The 17,776-nt window shown below is 35.3% G+C and overlaps 1 protein-coding gene across 2 annotated transcripts; it reads left to right on the forward strand.

The window, feature by feature from the left end:
• The first annotated feature begins 603 nt into the window (after window positions 1-603).
• On the forward strand, window positions 604-16,887 carry LOC148229455 (uncharacterized). Of its 2 annotated transcripts, none has more exons than XM_088197593.1 (23): window positions 604-1,064; window positions 3,693-3,879; window positions 3,950-4,031; window positions 4,106-4,268; window positions 7,704-7,869; window positions 7,931-8,026; window positions 8,110-8,434; window positions 8,507-8,581; window positions 8,721-8,849; window positions 8,923-9,073; window positions 9,150-9,335; window positions 9,402-9,574; window positions 9,771-9,860; window positions 9,940-10,050; window positions 10,129-10,197; window positions 10,266-10,356; window positions 10,438-10,635; window positions 12,243-12,457; window positions 12,527-12,652; window positions 12,719-12,796; window positions 14,956-15,159; window positions 15,225-15,312; window positions 15,379-16,887. In XM_088197593.1, exons 1-23 carry the CDS (start codon window positions 740-742, stop codon window positions 15,558-15,560), a joined length of 3,510 nt encoding a protein of 1,169 aa, XP_088053719.1. In that variant the 5' UTR covers window positions 604-739; the 3' UTR covers window positions 15,561-16,887. The 2 variants fall into 2 exon arrangements, with proteins under 2 accessions (XP_088053719.1, XP_088053718.1); XM_088197592.1 differs by having other exon boundaries at window positions 605-1,064; window positions 9,931-10,050.
• The last annotated feature ends 889 nt before the right edge of the window (window positions 16,888-17,776 follow it).

Below are 17,776 nucleotides of genomic sequence, written 5' to 3' on the forward strand. Positions count from 1 at the left end.
TTTAAAAAGCCCCGTTTAATATATATTAAAAATGTAGTGGTTTATTATTGTTGATTATTTTGAATGAGGGTGTCTCGGTTTGACTTGCAAGAAATATGACAATCCTACATAAATAACATTTTATTAGTCATATTGATTTCTAATGTAATAATTATCCTTTCCCTTACTTTGCTAAAATAATTATAGTGTAGTCTATACGCATGCAAAGGATAATGAAATTGAATTGCCGAAAATAAAAAAAATCATCGACTGAAGAGCACGTATAAACAAAAAGACAAATAAACAAATTTAAACGGAAGTCTGATAGCTACTAGTCTGCACCCCCACCAGGCCCGGTCTGCGAGTTATATTTCCTTTTGCTCGGTTGCATGTTAAGTGACGAGAGTGAGTGAGAGAGCGCGTAAGTCGACTGAGTCATCTCTTTCTTGGTGCTCAAAGAGCGAGAGTGAGATACAAAGTGTGCGTGTGCGTGTGCGTGTGCGTGTGCGTGCGGCTGTTGTATCCGTTTACATTGGTGAATTTATTGCCGATTTTCGCGAAAATATCTCTAACGAGTGGCTATTATTTTTTTATTCAACGTGTAAATGTAAATATAGTACGGAGGAATAGTTAAAAGTATTTATTATATTTATATAGATATTTAAATAATTAGCGTTTAGCGTATTAGTTACACAAAGGTTAAGTACGGCGGTTGTTCGACGCTACCTTTAGCCGCTTAGCGCCGCGACGCGGCAACGAAATGGCCAGCTGCGCGTTCGTCAGGGCCAACTGGAGATCGTGGAGCGAGTGCGACCGTCCGGCTGTGATATTAAATTGTACAATAAAGGCGACCGTTCGACGATCATCGCCCTCGTTCGTTTTCGTTTTCGTAATCGTAATCGTTATCGCTGTCGCTATCGCCATCGCCATCGTTAGCGCTAGGTCGGTGCCGTTAGCACCGCGGAGAGCAAGACTGAAACTCGAGAAGAATACGACGGGCGGCGACATGTCAGCCAGCGGCGCGTCCGACCGGGGAGCCGCCCAGGGACCCCCGGCCGAGCCCGGGGAAGCCGCTGCCGAAACTCGTGAGTCTTCATTCAACGAGCTATCTGCGCGGCTCTCGCGAACCCCGCGCGTCGGTCCGTTGAACGTTACGATCGTGCACACTCCGCACTCTGCACACTGCACAACGCACACTGCACAACGCACAACGCACAACGCGCGCACCTCTTTTCAAAAACGGCCTTTCGTATATAAACAAACAAAACAACTGTCAACATATTACTCGTACGTGCGTGCTTTTCAACGCATCGTTCTCTAATCTGGCCATGCGTTATCGATGTATTGACGATATGATTACATTTATATTTGCAAATCCAACCACCTCTTTTAAAAATGGACGCTTTCACAGATAAAATACAAGGATGATGAGACTCAGCAGAAGAAATAAAAATAAAATCACAAGATTCTAAACATAAATTTATTTTTTATTAATATGTGATTCACAGCTTCGCGTTTACTCATTTTTACCATTGTGAATATAGAAAAACAATCATTACGAACAAATAAAAAATCATATGTAAAACTATAAAACTCTAAAACTACTATCGAATTATTAATAATATTTTTTTACTATGGCCTGATACAGTTAAATACTTGTCAGTGTTGTATGCCCATACAAAAACTGCATTGTTATTGTATGACAAAAAAATAAAGAAAACATGTACAGTCAACAAAGATTATTTTTCTTGTGCAATATTATATTAATTTCCCCTTCTGAGTCAATACACCGCTGGAGACGATCGTACAAAATTTCTAAACATATCCAGAAGCGCCTTTAAAGCCTCAGTCGAACCCATTTGGACGTCATCAATGGTGTCAAAACGCCAAATCAGGTGAATACGGAGCACTACTATTCGCGTACAATCTTCGCTTTGTGCGCTGGTGCATTATCATACAACAACGACCAACTGTCAAACGATTCAAAACGCCTAAATAATCACACCCTTCCAAACCCAACTCTGCTGCTTTGTGTTGCAATGCTTCGAATGAATTCCAGATCCATATTGGCTGTTCTTTTAATGTCTGCAGTGCTCAACTCTGACATTCTTTCGTTCATCCGCTTGCCCAAATTTTCCGTCAAAATGAGATGTCCTCGATGAGTCTCACAGACACGCAGCTATTGGAACGAAGAATTTCCTTCACCTTTTCAATGTTTCCATCATTCATCATGAGGGTTAATGCATAATATTGAAAACGGTTTTCTTTCAGTGTTTATCTATCCCTAGTATTACAGTGTGCTTATATTGCTATTCTAGTCTTATAGAATTCCTTCTCAATCTGTCATCAATTTCAGAAATGATGATGTACTATACACTTTTATGGTTCGCTGAATGTAAGTAATCAATGTGGTTTTTTTTGCATGAATGCTGCCAAGTAAATTTAAAATTCAAATGATTTTTTTGATCAAAGTATTTTTTGTACGTTTATCATTATTTTGGATCTTATTTAATATCATACTGTTGATTATTGGAATATATTTTCTTATTTATTAAGTGTCACTATACTCTAAATAATTTATAATTATGTACTTTCAAGGTTTAAAAAAAGAGTAAAAGGTATTCGGATAAAAACTTACCTTTCTCAAATTTTTGCGTATCCTTTATAATTGATATTTAATTTTTATACATATATTATATGACGGTGCGAGTTGATCGAAAAACTGTATTAAATCATAGAGAATAACAATTTTTTACAAACTCAATGAGATTTACAATAATTGCACGTTGCTAGTTTACCGGTCACTGGTTTGTTTGCGCCCGTTGGCCAACGGATCGTTTAATTAATCGGTCTCGATTAAGGTTTAATTACTGCTAATTAGCAAAAGAGGCGAAAGGGAGGCAGACATTCGGCCACTGTGGACGACGGTAGAATCGATCATCGCCATGAAGCTGCCGCCTTCGGGTGAGTCAGTCTTGTGACAACACTGCTCGACTTTTGTGACAAAACTAGCGAAAAACATGGAGGCAGTCGTCGCGGGCGCCACCTTGGCGGTCGTTCTGTTGGTTACTGTCCTCGTCAGGGCGCTTGTTCAGCTCCCCGCCGCCTCCGGTTAGTTCCCCCCGACTGATACTTGCGCCCCGACGTGCGCCTCCACCTCTCAATTCATACTTTCCTAATTGTCAAATGTTATTGTCACAATGACGCCGCGCTCGTTTTTTCTCTTTCTTTCGTTTGGATAGTCGCGAGCGACGGTCGTAATCGACGCCTTCTCCGCTGTACTGACGTATCTATCGTAGTTTGTTCCGAGATCTTCGATTGTTATTTTGGTTCGTGTGAAGTGACTCGATCGCGAAATGCCGGCACTCAACGGCGCCAATATATTCATGTACAATTCCGTCATCGAGTTCAACAATACGTTCCTATCGAGGATGGCGCCCGACTCCGGTAGAAGATTGGAGAAATTGTGCCGTCAAAAACAGTATTATCACTGTCGACAAATCGAGGAAGAGTTGCTCAAGAGCAAATTAAATGTCAGAAATCAGAGACTGTCTGCCGAAATGCTCGTCTTGACCCAAATAGCAGCAGGAATTCACAAAAGAGTTCATTGGTGTTAGTAGACGGAGACTCGTATTATTGTTGCAATTTTGTGATGCGGTGGATTTTGTTTGTACTTTTTGAGCGAATTTTGACGCGATTGTTTCGATTCGCAGGTGACGAGTTACCGTCCGAAGTAGCCGCTTCCGAGGCGGCGCCGGGCGCCGGAGACAATGAGCAAAACGACGGCGTCGATGTCAACGGAGACGACGTCAAGCGTTACACTAAAGAAGAACTCCTCCGGATTCGTTTACATCCGTTATCGATGAGCAAACCGGAATGCATGTCGAAGCCTGGTCATACGTGAGTATTTTGTTTACAGTTTTACCGTATTTAATTGCTCTTATTTTAATTATTTTTCTCGTACGTTTAGTGCTTACAGTTGTTGGGCTGTGAATAAAAGGGTTAGCGAATCTGCCGATGATGATAGAAATAAGGATATGGCGGGAGATAAGGTACAATTATTATCATCTTAATTATACATATCTTATTATAAATAATTGATGACTTTATTTTTTATTTATTGTAGAGAAGACCTGGCGATCCGCGCGAGAGAATTAGAAAAGAGAATGAAGGCATTGTATTATCACCGCAACGTCGAAGTTTCAACTCTGGCTGTTTCGTTATGTCGGGCCACGGGAGTAACGCGCGTCTGAGGCCCGATAGTCCACTAGACCAAAAAACTGATCTCGGTGAGTGTTGTGATAAGAGATATGTTAATGCTTAATTAACATTCTTATTAATCCCAAAAGTTCTCGATATAGGTATAAAAGATGAATCTTTTCATTGTCTTATAACATTAAAGTAGTATTTATGAAAGCAAAAACAAATAATTATGGGCGACGATAAAGTGATTGTTCAATCTAAATTTTTTGTTGCAATTTTTATTTTCTGCGCTAAATCATTTTTGGGCTATAATAATGCATCTGTTTCGTCAGTAGCCATCAACTAAAGCAAAAAATACTTAAAAACCTTCAAAAAACACGCCATCTAAAGTAGAATCAGACATCCTCGTGCTTTTTTTTAGTTGAACATTTTTCAACTATGAAAAAATTTCTTTCGTTTTGTGTTGATGTTGGTTTAATCGACAACAAGGCTTTCAAATAGGCACTGTAAATTATTTGTTCTCTAGCCGGTCTATTAGAATACTTCGAATTCTTTCTCCGTTAATCCATAAGATGTTGGTTTTCTTACACTACTTTATGTAAGGCTGTAAGAATATTTTTTTCTAATTGTTGAGCCACTAATAAATTTTCAATTTCTTCAATGGATGCAAATGCAAAGATGCCCTTTACGTTTAATACATCTTATAAACGATTTCCCACTGCAATTATAGCTCACACATTTTTGCCTAAATTTTGTCCACTCCTGCAAATAGTTACAATTTCTACAATTTTATTTCAAAGAAATATTTAACTTCTTTCGTTTCTTCACCGGTTCATTTTCATCGTTTATTTGACGTCCACGAGTCGATGGAGTAAAAATGAATGCTCCCTTTCTTGACAATGATTCTGCAATCCAAGAGTGGCACGTAATCCGTATGTGTTTTTTTACACAAAATCCAGCTATTTACGCATGTTAAATCGGTTATATGAAAAAATATTTTATGATACCACTTTTTACTTCTAATTTGTATTCTATAATACCCTAGTATTAAATCTAATAGAATCTATAAACTTATTATAAACTAATACAGAATTAGGGCATGGATTGTCTTAAATTCGTTATTCTTTTTAATAAACCACCCTGCGGTACCCATTGGTTATTTTCCCACATATGTTGAAATAAAATTTACGATTTTAATGTTCAGCCACGAAACAACTGATATGTTCGCAGTATCAAGTCTGGCTAGTTTTTCTTTTCATTCATTTCCTTTTCAGTAGGGAGATTAAAATTCAGAAGATGGCTTCTTTTAATAGTTCCTAATCGCAAAATACCATTTGAATGCAAATAATTACATCTTATGATTCAAGTGTTTCGGTACTGTTCGAGTCATTTTTAACACCACATTACTACTACTTACTTCTAACTCTGGTATATTAGCATATAAATCAAAAGCGAAATCTGAAACTCCACTCATAACAAAAGCTTTGTAACCCTATTTGTGAGTTTTTTGGGTTGTATTGCTTTATACTTGATCTGGCCTTTGTGGGAATTATTTGTTCATCTATAAAAAGGTTTTCTTCTCTTGGTATAGAATGAAGATGTTCATAGAAATTAATAAAGGGTTTATCCTTTGCAATTCGTCATATCTAGGGCTTCCAAACGGAATTGCTATAGTGTTATCTATGAAATGAAGAACGCTTAATTTCTTCAAATCAATAGATTTGTAATAACAACTCATAATATTATACCCTATTTGCGTTAACACGGTCAGTTCGAGAGCTATCCGCTTCATTATTATTCATAATTAAGAAAAATATGGTAAGTTTGGGCTTACGCGCCTCTACTATTAGCTCTAAAACACACAATACGAATATATGTCTGATATACTTGTCATTACTCCTGATGATATTTTTAACAAATTTATAGAAATATATATATTTTTTATATTTATCAATTAATCAGAGTAATGATAAGTATATCGAACTTATATCGTATTGTGTATTAATGGTAGGGGTATAAACCCAAACTTGCCATTTCTTTCTCAATCATGAAAAATTATGAAATGGATAGCTCTCGAACTGACTGTGTTAACGCAAACAGGGTATAGATTCTGTATCAAAATTAATAGAGTTGGACCAGTAATTTCTTTAGTCGAAAGTTGGACTATAGCCATATATATAAATCCCAATGAATTGTGTAAATTCAGTCTCAGATATCTCAGCAGGATTATTGGGGCAAATTTGAGAAGCATATAAATTAGATTCTCGTTATTCACTGAATCATGTCAGTTGTAAATAATCTGATGGATTTTCAAGTCTTGTCATTTCTGTTGACAGTGTTTCTGATCCCAAAAATGCTGTCTTCTTCTGGAACATTAATATTTCCTTCTGCCCGTTTTATGTTATTCTCTTTTTTATTTGAATTTTTTCCTTGTCCTTTTTTTTACTTTTAGTTTTTTCTTGTAATTGTAGTTGATCTTGTTCTGATTCTGATTTTGATGTTTCATTTATTACGATGTGAAGTACAGATATTTTTATGTTTTTGCAAAAAATATCAAATTCAGCATCATCTGACAAATACTCATCTTCGCTTGTATCGGGTATGTTAAAAAACATTGGTGTCCGTAAAAATTATTTTGATATATTTCACCTAAAAATAAAAAAATACTGCATGTAGTACAATATATGGCCACACATATTTATAGCACTCAATGCATGGAGTGCCAGATATGTCATTAACATCATAACCTTTGCTGCATGTAGTGCCATATTTGGCCTAATAAAGAAACCTCATTTATGATATGATAACAATTGTAAAATTAATCAGTTGTAACACAATCAATGGAAAAATCCTGTTCAAACACATAGCAATGTGATACTTCCAACTGATGAATTTCAAATGACTACCAACAGTTAATGTAGTTTCTGGTTTCGATGCCAGGTGGCGTATGGGTCGCAATTATGTTAAAAAATGTGCGACTGAATGCAGCAAGATGAAAAATAATCAGAATAAAGAGATTTTTAAAATTAACTTGTGAGGCCATATATGGCACCGTATGTAATAAGGGGTTAATTGTCCGTTTCAAGCTTTTTAGAATTGATATTTTCTAATTGTTTTAACCAAAAAATTTAAGGCTCCTTCGGCTATCAATAATGTAACCTCTTCTCTACTAAGGTACAGTAATCTTTATTGGCTATAAAGTCTTCAGTACCCTTTCACCAATAATTAAATACTCTTCGTTCCACAGATCACTGAAATTTAGGTCATTTTTAATTTGGTTCAAATTTTTTTCATCTTCATACATGAGAATATTTAAAAATTTTCACAATTTTTCTAATGCTGTTTATCGTTTGTTATTTGTACAAATTTAATTTTATATTATAAAAATTGAGAAATGAGAATTATCGATTTGGCATTTTTCTCGAAAAGAAACACTAGCCATGACCATGAATGTAAAATCCATATCCGATTCTGAACACTGCAATCGGAATATAAAAATAATAATGCAAAATTCAATATAGGGTCGCGCGACAACACTCGACGCATTGGCTCTGGACGTATACTAGCGCGTGAAATTGCACCTCCCTGGGAGAGAACCGAAGAAGACACTCTCGGCGGAGGCGGTAGTGGCGCGGATTATAATATTTATCGAGCACCTGGAACGCAGCGCGATCGAGGCGACGATAGGTAAATTCTAATCTGATCTGAAGATTAGCACGAGTCGTAATTTATGATTTATTTTGATTAGGTTTGAAAGACGTCCTTATGGAATGTATGGAGACAAAAATCGCAACGATAGGGACAGGGATCTAACCGACAATCGATACGGTGATAGAAAAGACAGGTAATTTTATCTCATACTAATTTGTGTTGTTAAAATTTGAGCTATTGTATAAAATGTTTTTTTTTTTATTATTTTATTTTTAGGGACGATATGCGCCGCGGAAATAGATATAATGATAAGCGGCGAGGCTATGATAAAGAAGATGAGCCCGAATGGTTTAGTGGCGGTCCAACATCTCAAAACGAGACTATAGAACTGAGAGGCTTTGACGATCCAGTGACGACGGCGACGTCCGCAACGACAACAACGTCGTCTACTTCGACGTCAACAAATAGCAATAACAACGCCACCGCAACCACTAATTCCACTTCCGAAAACGCTAATTCAAACGCTAGATCAACCCGAAGAACTGCCGGCAGCGGTAGAACTCCTAGTGCTGTCGCTGCCAATCAAGCTAAAGAACCTCTTGTAAATAGTTTTGAACTTTTAATCAAATTCGGCATAAAGGATTTTATTTTAACTTAAATACACTATTTTCAGAATGTCGAAGAAATGTATAAAGTAGAATCTAATAACCAGAAAGAGAAACCTAATAATACCCAAGGAGGAAACAAGGTTTGTTTGATTGCAATAAAATTTTTGCTACAAATATGATGTATATGTACAATATCATTTTAGCAAGAAAGTTCGAATTTGTTTTAGAATTATCCGATTTAAATTTTTATTAAATATTAAAATAACATAATTCTTATAGGAGGAAGAAACTCAAAACTGCAACATAGCGACTAGCAACTATCTTAATTCGTTGTTTACGGACGATTCTTCTATCCTCGATGAACTGAGCTTCAATTTGGATAACGTATTTAACAACCGTAATTCTCCCGTATGTGTCAATATATCGATTGATAATTAATAAGAGTCGATCGTTATTGTCAATATTTTTTATTTTATTTCAGAAAAAAACTAGTAAAGAAAATTCAGGAAATAGTAAATTTTTTCGATGGTTCAAATCCGAGGGTCAAGAAGGGCAATCGGGTTCATCGCCAAAGAACGAGTCCAATGCAGATCAAGGAATCAGCGATCATATGCTTAATAATATAATGAATGGTGATTTTTATATAAATTATAATTAACTACAATTTTTTATGTCTTACATGACATTTTTATTTTATGTCGTATTTAGATTTAGAAACGTCAATCTCTATACCCAACAATGAGTCCCAGCATGTGTTTGCGCCAATATCGCCTGCAGCTAGCACTGCACCAGTCCAAAACTCTTTATTGGAGATTTTGCAACGGGGGCAAAAGCAGCAATCGAATCAGCAACATCCGCATCAGTCTCACATGGCGTACCAACATAAATCGATGGGTTTGTTGATTCGTAAATGTTGTAAGCGATATACATTCGGTGCTGATGTTTTAAATTTAATTTTAGAAAACATGCCAATGAAAATCCATAATTTAGAAGAGCTCGAAGCGCGAATGAGAGGAGGCACTAATCACCCGCCAGCGCAGCAACATCAGCAAATGCCCAGAGGCGGCGGAGGCAACCAGCAGCAGCAGCAACAACAGCAGCCCCATGATGATTCCGCTGCTTTTAAGAAATTGGTAATTACGTACTATTTATACTTTGAATGTTAAGGGAATTGTAGACGAGACATAGTTAAAACCTATTTTGTTAAAAGAAAAGCTATGAGGTTAAATCTCCAAATCCAACTAAAGATAAATTGCCGTATTGTACTAATATGAATAAATTTCAATTAAATATTTAAATCCATATTAATAATTAAAATTATATTTTTAGCTAGAACAAATGTTTGAGGGTCAAGCCGTATCTGCGTCAAACGGACCCATTATGCCACATCATCAACCCCAACCGATGAGCATATTGCAGGTAAATATATTTTCTCTATTAGTCATTACGCTTTGTAATACACATATAAGAAACAAAATAACAAATTTAGATCGAACAGATGCTCAACAAATCGCAACAGGCGGAACAGGCCGCCATGGATATTCAACATCATCAGCACCATTCGCAACAGCCAATGTCTCACGAATTAATAAAATTGTTGCAAGTTCAAGTAAAGCTCTCTCATTTTAATAGATCAATTAAAGCGTAAAAGTGTGTTTAATTTTATATGTATTATATATAATAACAGAATCATCAACAACAAGAAAACATAAATAAGATCATGCCGAACATGAATCAGATGAATCAGCCCTATCAGGTAAATATTGAACTCGATTTCATACGCTGTCAGTGATTCATTATAATGATGTGCTTGTATATTTATAGATTTCGCCGATTCCTAATGAGATGAATCCTCACATGACCAATATTTCGCGAGATATATTACAGCGTCCTGAAGCACAGGCGATCATGCACGGTATATAATTTTATTATAATTCAATACCGCTTTCATTGTCAATCCTCGAGAGGCTAAGTGTTGTGATTTGATACATTTTAGGTCTGAAGCAAGGCGAAATTACGCCGCACCATCTCATGCAACAGATGGCCAATCCCAGCGTTCAACCGCGGCAGCGTGATGTCATCGCCACAATACTTAATTCGTACCAGCAACAGCAGCAAATGGCATCGCCCAGAACGAGATTGATTCCGCCGCAGCCTCAACAGCAGTTGAGGATTAGTCCATTGCCCGGAAACGGTAATTTTAATAAAATAATTATTTTTAAAACCGATCTGTGTATACTGTCGTTGAATTTGCAATATATTGAAAAGCTCATTTTAAGATCTAATAATAACGATATCCTACAAATATCTTTTATTGATTATTTAGGTCATATTTATGATTGAAATAAGGCTGTGCAGGTCAATCCAAAAAAACTCCCTAAAATGCACTATTCATGTGGCATTTGAACATGAACATGATTCCTACCCCTGCTATTGGGTATATGAATTACGTGCGATACAATCATAAAAATATTTGAAATAGTTGAAACTTGATCGTTTCCCAGGCGCTCATATATGAGCGCATAAAAAGTACCATTTTGGATAAGTGCACACATGCGTGCCAACTTGTATTGAAAAAATAATATTAGGAGAAGAAATCTGATCCCAGGCATGCACACGTGTGTGACATTTCTAACATTATTTTACGAAGTTTATATAAATATAAACTATCGTTTCTTTGTCCATTTTTATCTTCACAGTGGCTCTCAATCTTTTTTTATAATAAAAATTTTTCGCACCAATTTTAAAGCGTCCAATTTTCAATTTTCAATCAATGCGTCCTCCAAGTTTCGCTACCTTTAATCGACGTTGAACACTGATATTTTTTCAACACCACTCTTTCACTTGGGAGCAAATTTCTGTTGCCAAAATCCTTATATTTCTTTTACTTGAAATTACTATATGGTAATCCCGTTGTTTTTATGTAATTTTAGAACTTTCAGATCGAGGTTTATCACAATTTTGTTCTGTATCTTTAAATATTTTAATAGCTTCCTGCACTGGTCTTAGAAATATTTAATTTTTAGGCAATGTATCGCCGAGTTCTGTTGTACTGGTGAAGAGTGAAAATTGCAGCTCTTTTTCTGCCTCATTATACATTTTTAACACCCGCAAAACCAATGCGTGTAAACAGTCCAATAGTAATAATTTCAATAAAACGAAAGTAAATGTTCTAAAGGAACAAAAAGATTGTGATTTGTATAGTTCGGAATGCATGAAAATGAGTGCATAGAAAAAAAATTTAAAGAGTTGTTAAACATTCGCCATCGCATATTTAACACCGAGACTGGGTTACTCATGCTTGTCCCTTTTACAATACCCGCTGTGTAGAATAAGATTTTTTAATTAGGTAATAATATTTTTAATAGTTAAAAGAAATAAGGGTGGGTTCGTGACTATGAACACCGTTCCAGGTTTTGATCGTGTGTTGCAATAATATTTTTATTTGTACTGATTAATACCATATTTAATGTATCACACATAATGACTCGACTTTTGTATATCGATATACTGATCATTCATAAAAAAATACCTCTCTTGTGAACTTAGCTTTCGTGCACGTATTGCAAATTCATCGATGATATACTACTTTGATTACGTAGTAATTGATATATTTGCAATTTTTCGCTTTACATGCAGCTTTTTGTGTATCGCCCATATTGGCCACAAGTCCTAATACTTTGGCCGTTCACCATCCAGGTAAAATTGTGTACAAATATGTTGTGTGTTGCACGTTTTTTAACCCCTGATATAAAACATTTATTATTAGTTATATAACTTACGTGCATTTAAAATTTTCAGCCATCCCTCAGCGGATACCATCCCCTCGCGAATTGCAAGCTCACACTCAGAGTATAATGCAAGGAGCACTAATCAAAAAGAAGCTGGAAGAGCAAAGGGAGAACTTCAGACGCAGGCAAGAGCAATCCGGTCCGATGACCGCTCGAACCACCACTCCTGCACCGGTCGTCAGTCCAAAGAAGCATCCGGCTGCGATTGCATTTACTCCGACATCAGTAATAGCAATATTTCTCGCCCGATACACTAATGTCGATCGTCATTATAAATTGATATTATTTATATAGGTATTACGCAAAATGACCGCCGAGAAGGAAAGCGAACATTCGGTTCCGAAAGCTGTCGGTTGGGGCGCACCCACGTTGATCGCACAACAAAATTCACTGCCAAAACACGCTAGACCTATTGTTAAGGTAATTGCGTGATGCTTATAATTATGGTTTAATTTTATGATGCTTATTTTAAATTTGTCGTTCTAGGGAAATTCTACGGGAATGCCTGCATCACCATATCAAGCTGCGCCTGATTACCCTGCTGCACAGTACTTAAATCAACAAGTAATTATAGTTATATTTTATTATGTGATAATTACGCGGACAAGATACAAAGATAACATTGGCATATATATATAAATGATTTGGTTTCAAGTGCTTAGCAAGCAAGGATACCTCTAGAAAAAAATCTTTTGAAACTGCACTTCTTTCCTTCCGTTGCCTCTTTGAACAAAGTTCAGATCTTGGATCTTTAAACAGGCAGTATGGGGCTTAGCATTTTCTTTAGAAAGTTGAAGATGATTAATGAGGATCTACAATACATGTCTCCCTCGTTCTCACCAAAAAAGAGCCACTGTATTTTTCACAGATGATTGTGTTCTTAATATCTTGTTTTGGTAAGGAGGTACATTATCATTCCTTGCTCACTCTCTTGTTTTCGAGCTGGTAGTGACGTACACAATAAGCTTTTCCTATGAAGCCAACACCTTTTGATTCAATATGCTGCTTAAGGACCTGATAAGTGTTTATGCGTCATTCTTCCATATAAGATGTAAGGCGATTTTTCGTAACAGTACCTTCTAAGTCTGTTATAGAATTCATGCCGTTTCGGTACTTTATATGAGATAGGCAGTACGCCATCAGTGGCGGTTCGTCCAGGGCTGCGAGGCTGCAGCCCTTCCAGTATAAAATTAATGTTCCTGTTTTAAATATTTTTATGTATGTAACTTAGTAAATTATTATTGTCTAGTATGATATAATATCTTATATAGTACATATTTTAGTTTTATTAAGATGTTTTGTTCAATGTTTCAACTTGATTGCTACAGACCCTCCACTATAAATTTTTACTGGCTGACCACTGATTTCGTCTTTGAATTTAAGTGGTTTACATCCCTAATTTGTACTCTTGCTAGTATACGAGACAATAAAGCAGTGACTCATTCTCGTAGACACCGGACGCTCTGGAAACACGTGTTCGCACAGGAATGGGGCAAATTCGCAACTTCCGTTCCGTTTACAAAAAAATCATAACCAGCGTATAAGTTGTCAATTAGTATCTTATCTAAATTTAGAATGTCTAATTTTACAAAAATAATATCTTTGGAACTAGCAATCGTCAGTGGTACTAAACAACTATTTGATTTACAATCTATACAGAACATACCCAATATTTATTATACAGATTTTAATTTAATAACTTGTATGTAGATTCGTCATAACTACCTCAAAAAAAATTTCAACAAAATTTATACTAGCTCTTGATGCATCAAAAGGAATAACATCTGCACAAAACAGACCCACTATTAATTCTACAAAAAATATTAGGAGCAACAATTTTACGTCTAAATTATGATCGTAAATAATTTGAAATTTATGTCATGTCAAGAGTTTATTTTAATGTCGAAAGCAGGGATGCACAACCCGCGGCCTGTTTTACAACTTTTAAAATAATACAAAAAAATTATTTACTTGTTATTTGCTTCAACAATTTCCTGTAACAGTATTATATCATATATATAATTGTCATAATTTTATATGATTTTCATTACTGATATAGTGATTACGTTTTTATTATATATACATAAAAAAGTTAGCATAAATTGAAAATGAGCGTGCTTTTTAAACTAGCCTTATTTTGGCTTCAAATTAATAGCTTTTTATACATAAATATTGTTTATAATTTATATAAAGAAAATATAGTTCAATATCGTATTGATATTGTAATTAAATAAGGAATTTAATTATTATATTCATTTTCGTTGCGGGCCCGCAAGTTGTGCATTTTTGGCGTCAAGTCTGAGAATATGACCTCAACAAAATATTAATTTAAGATATACGAAGGAATTGATATTTGAATTAAAAAAGCAATAATTAGGCTGCGGTACCTCGCAACAGTGAGTAGCCGACAGCCAGCTAGGTACATGTTATTGATTAAAAAAATAATGTCGAAAATAATTAAATTGCAAATATGAAAGTGTTTTCTTAAATCCCTTTCGTCGTTTTCACAAAGGCCAGAAATGTTATTGCACTTTTTACTGCTCAATAAATGACAATGAAAAGATCTAAAAGTAAACCAGCACAAAATTTAATATTTATTAATACTATTTACAAATCCTAATAGCATAAAAAAATATCTTAAGCGCTCATAAGTAAGAGTTAAAACGCGCACATGTGTGCGCCTCGGCGTCAATATGTTATTAATGTATATTGTTTAATTGTAGCAACAGCAGTTTGCTAACAATTTGCAACAACAACAGCAGCAGCAGCAGCAACAACAACAACAACAACAAGCAGCTGCTACAGCCGCAGCGCGGTCCAAGATCCAAGGCCATCAATCGCATCATCAATTCCATGCCATGGTCATGCAAATGCATCGTCAACAACATCAACAAATACAAAATCCTCAACATCAGCCACAGCTGCAGGTATTTAAAATACAAGAACCACTCACTATACCATTGAACTATTTATTTATAATCTATTTATTTAGGGTAATAACCGAGGTGCCCCGATAACCGGAGGAGCGAACGCAAGCCTTCAGCAGATGCTATCTCATTCCCATCATAGAAATCATAATGGTATGATAATTTTAAACAATGCATATTTTGATCGAACAGTCATTTGATTTTGCTTCATCTGAACAGACGGAACTCCTGTCGGACCTGCTTTGAGCCCGACGTCCAACCAGCTGGCCCGCTGGTTCAGCCCCGAGCTGCTCGCCAAAGCGAGCGCTGGCAAGCTGCCGTCGGTGAACATGGCGCCGAACGTCATGTCTCTCGAGGAGTTAGAGCGGATGCAACATAGTGAAGCTATTGTGCACAATTGAGTGACGATACGATGAGACATTTTACACGGTGATTTTTCGCAATGCGCGAACGTCGGAACGAGATTTATGTACAATCATTTTGCTCAAAATTATGAATCTGTTTGTATGTGACATTTACGTATAACACTGTTGAAACGAGCTAAGCAAGTCGATGAAGTATTATATGTAGCGATGTAATTTTTGAGCGCGAAAGAAAACCGCATAACCAAAACGTAGACTAGATTTTATTTTGTTACGGTTATTTTAGAATCGTTTGTGAGGAACAGTTTTTTTGATTGCAATAATCTTAGAAATTTTATTCGTATTAAATTTTCATAATTTAATAGGTTATTTATGTAAATACATGTATGGTAATTTTAATTATTATTGAAAGTTGTGATAATAAAAGTTTCGCTACCGTGATGTATACATGTATGTATAGTATGTGTATAGACTAAAATGTGCTTCGTTAAAGCAGTTCATATTTTTTATATATAAAAAAGAAAAAGAAAGACATAGTTTGGTATGAGGCGAGATCGCAAAACAATATTTATAACGATATGTATATATTAAAAATGCTGTTTTATTATTATATTACTTAAAAACATGCCAAGGGCGTATTACCATCGAAAATACTCGAAAGATCCCCTTATTTATCAAAATATACTATACTTATTTGAATTGAAACGTATACGTTTTGAAAACATCACTGTTTCGCAAGTATGGAGGTCCAGGTTTGACGTGTTCTTTGTTTTATTCATACCAACCGTATATATTTTTGACTACGCGTAGTTTAATAGGTTTAAACTGCTCGTATTCCCTATTTTTTCTCTCTCCTATACTACTCTAACACTATCGGTCATGCAATTGCGTTTTGTGTGTGAAAAGACGAATATGTTTGATTATATTAATCAAAGACTATTCTACGATATCAATTATTAAATCGAGCGTTATGTTGTATGTGTGTAAAAAGTTTTTATTTTATGTTTGATCGATAGCGACTAATTCGTACGATTTTAAAATCTGTTACCTACTCTACGAAATCGTATAGTGTACATATACATATTTATAAAACATATTTATATAATGTCAAGATGTAAATACTGCGCATTTTTTGAATATGTGATATTGAAATGGCCGCATTTACACTAACTACTGCCCTTTTTTTGTTTGTAAAATTGTTTATAACTGAAATTTAGATTATTCCGTCATCAATTTTTGAATGTCGTTTTACTGCCAAGACATTCATTTCTCACATTGTACGCATATGATTGACATTTAATTGTTAAACTGTTTCCGTGCAGTGTATACTTTTTTTAAAAGAAATAAATGGCTATTCTATTGTTAATGCTTATTTGATACATACCTACCGGGTTATTTTTAGGTTTAGTCTATAAAATAAAACGCAGAATTTAATTTTTAAATATTTTTAGTAACTATTACGGTATATATAATAAAACTAACAAAATATGCATTATCAGATAAGACTACCAATATTGTTTTATAACTGCCCTGTTTTCCTCATCAGCGAATTAAACAACTTTATTTATACAATTTTATATAAGTTAACTTTTAGCTAAAAAATACGAGCTAACTGTCAAAATGTAGTCTTTGAATTCATAGTTTCGGACAAAAAAATGAAACATTCAAACTCGACATCGGAGTAGATAAGGGTCAATGGATATGAGGGTTATTGGCACGTCCTCTGCTCTATTTTGGTCAGTGAATATCGAGGAAAATGTTCTTCGAAGAATAATTGGCTTTGGAGAGGACGGAGACGCGTGGAGGTTTAGATGCAGTAATGATAGCATGACACAGTAAATATTAATTATAATGGAAATGACCTAGAGGACAATAAGAGATGACACTTGTCGTGATTATATCTACCGAGCTCGAGTTTGTATGTTTCATTCGTCCGACACAATACCACGAAACTACTTTTTTTTCAGCAGTCTTCACAATTTGCATCGCCTTTACGTATCTCGATCGTTCGATAATCCTCATAAGTACAATTGTTGAATGTCAATAAAACTACTGTTTTGTTTGTGCATAAAACAATGATCAAAACTACAAATAAATCTTATATATGGAAAGAAAACTTTTATTTAAAAGAAAAAAATATGTGCAGGCAATAAAACGTATGTGCATTTACACTGATAAAATTGTAAGCGAACAAAGCAATAACACGCTATAATAACGCATGTAATACAACAAAGTTTCCGTTGAAGAATGAAGTA

This window comes from Plectrocnemia conspersa, unplaced genomic scaffold, assembly GCF_051122295.1.
Source record: "Plectrocnemia conspersa isolate PC_06_02 unplaced genomic scaffold, ASM5112229v1 ptg000011l, whole genome shotgun sequence".
Lineage (NCBI taxonomy): Eukaryota > Metazoa > Arthropoda > Insecta > Trichoptera > Polycentropodidae > Plectrocnemia > Plectrocnemia conspersa.

Coding starts and splice junctions, on each gene's coding strand:
- LOC148229455 (XM_088197592.1), top strand. CDS start 740: ATGGCCAGCTGCGCGTTCGTCAGGGCCAACTGGAGATCGTGGAGCGAG. Junction 4,269..7,703: donor AGACCAAAAAACTGATCTCG/GTGAGTGTTGTG, acceptor AATTCAATATAG/GGTCGCGCGACAACACTCGA. Junction 9,575..9,770: donor CCGCTGCTTTTAAGAAATTG/GTAATTACGTAC, acceptor TTATATTTTTAG/CTAGAACAAATGTTTGAGGG.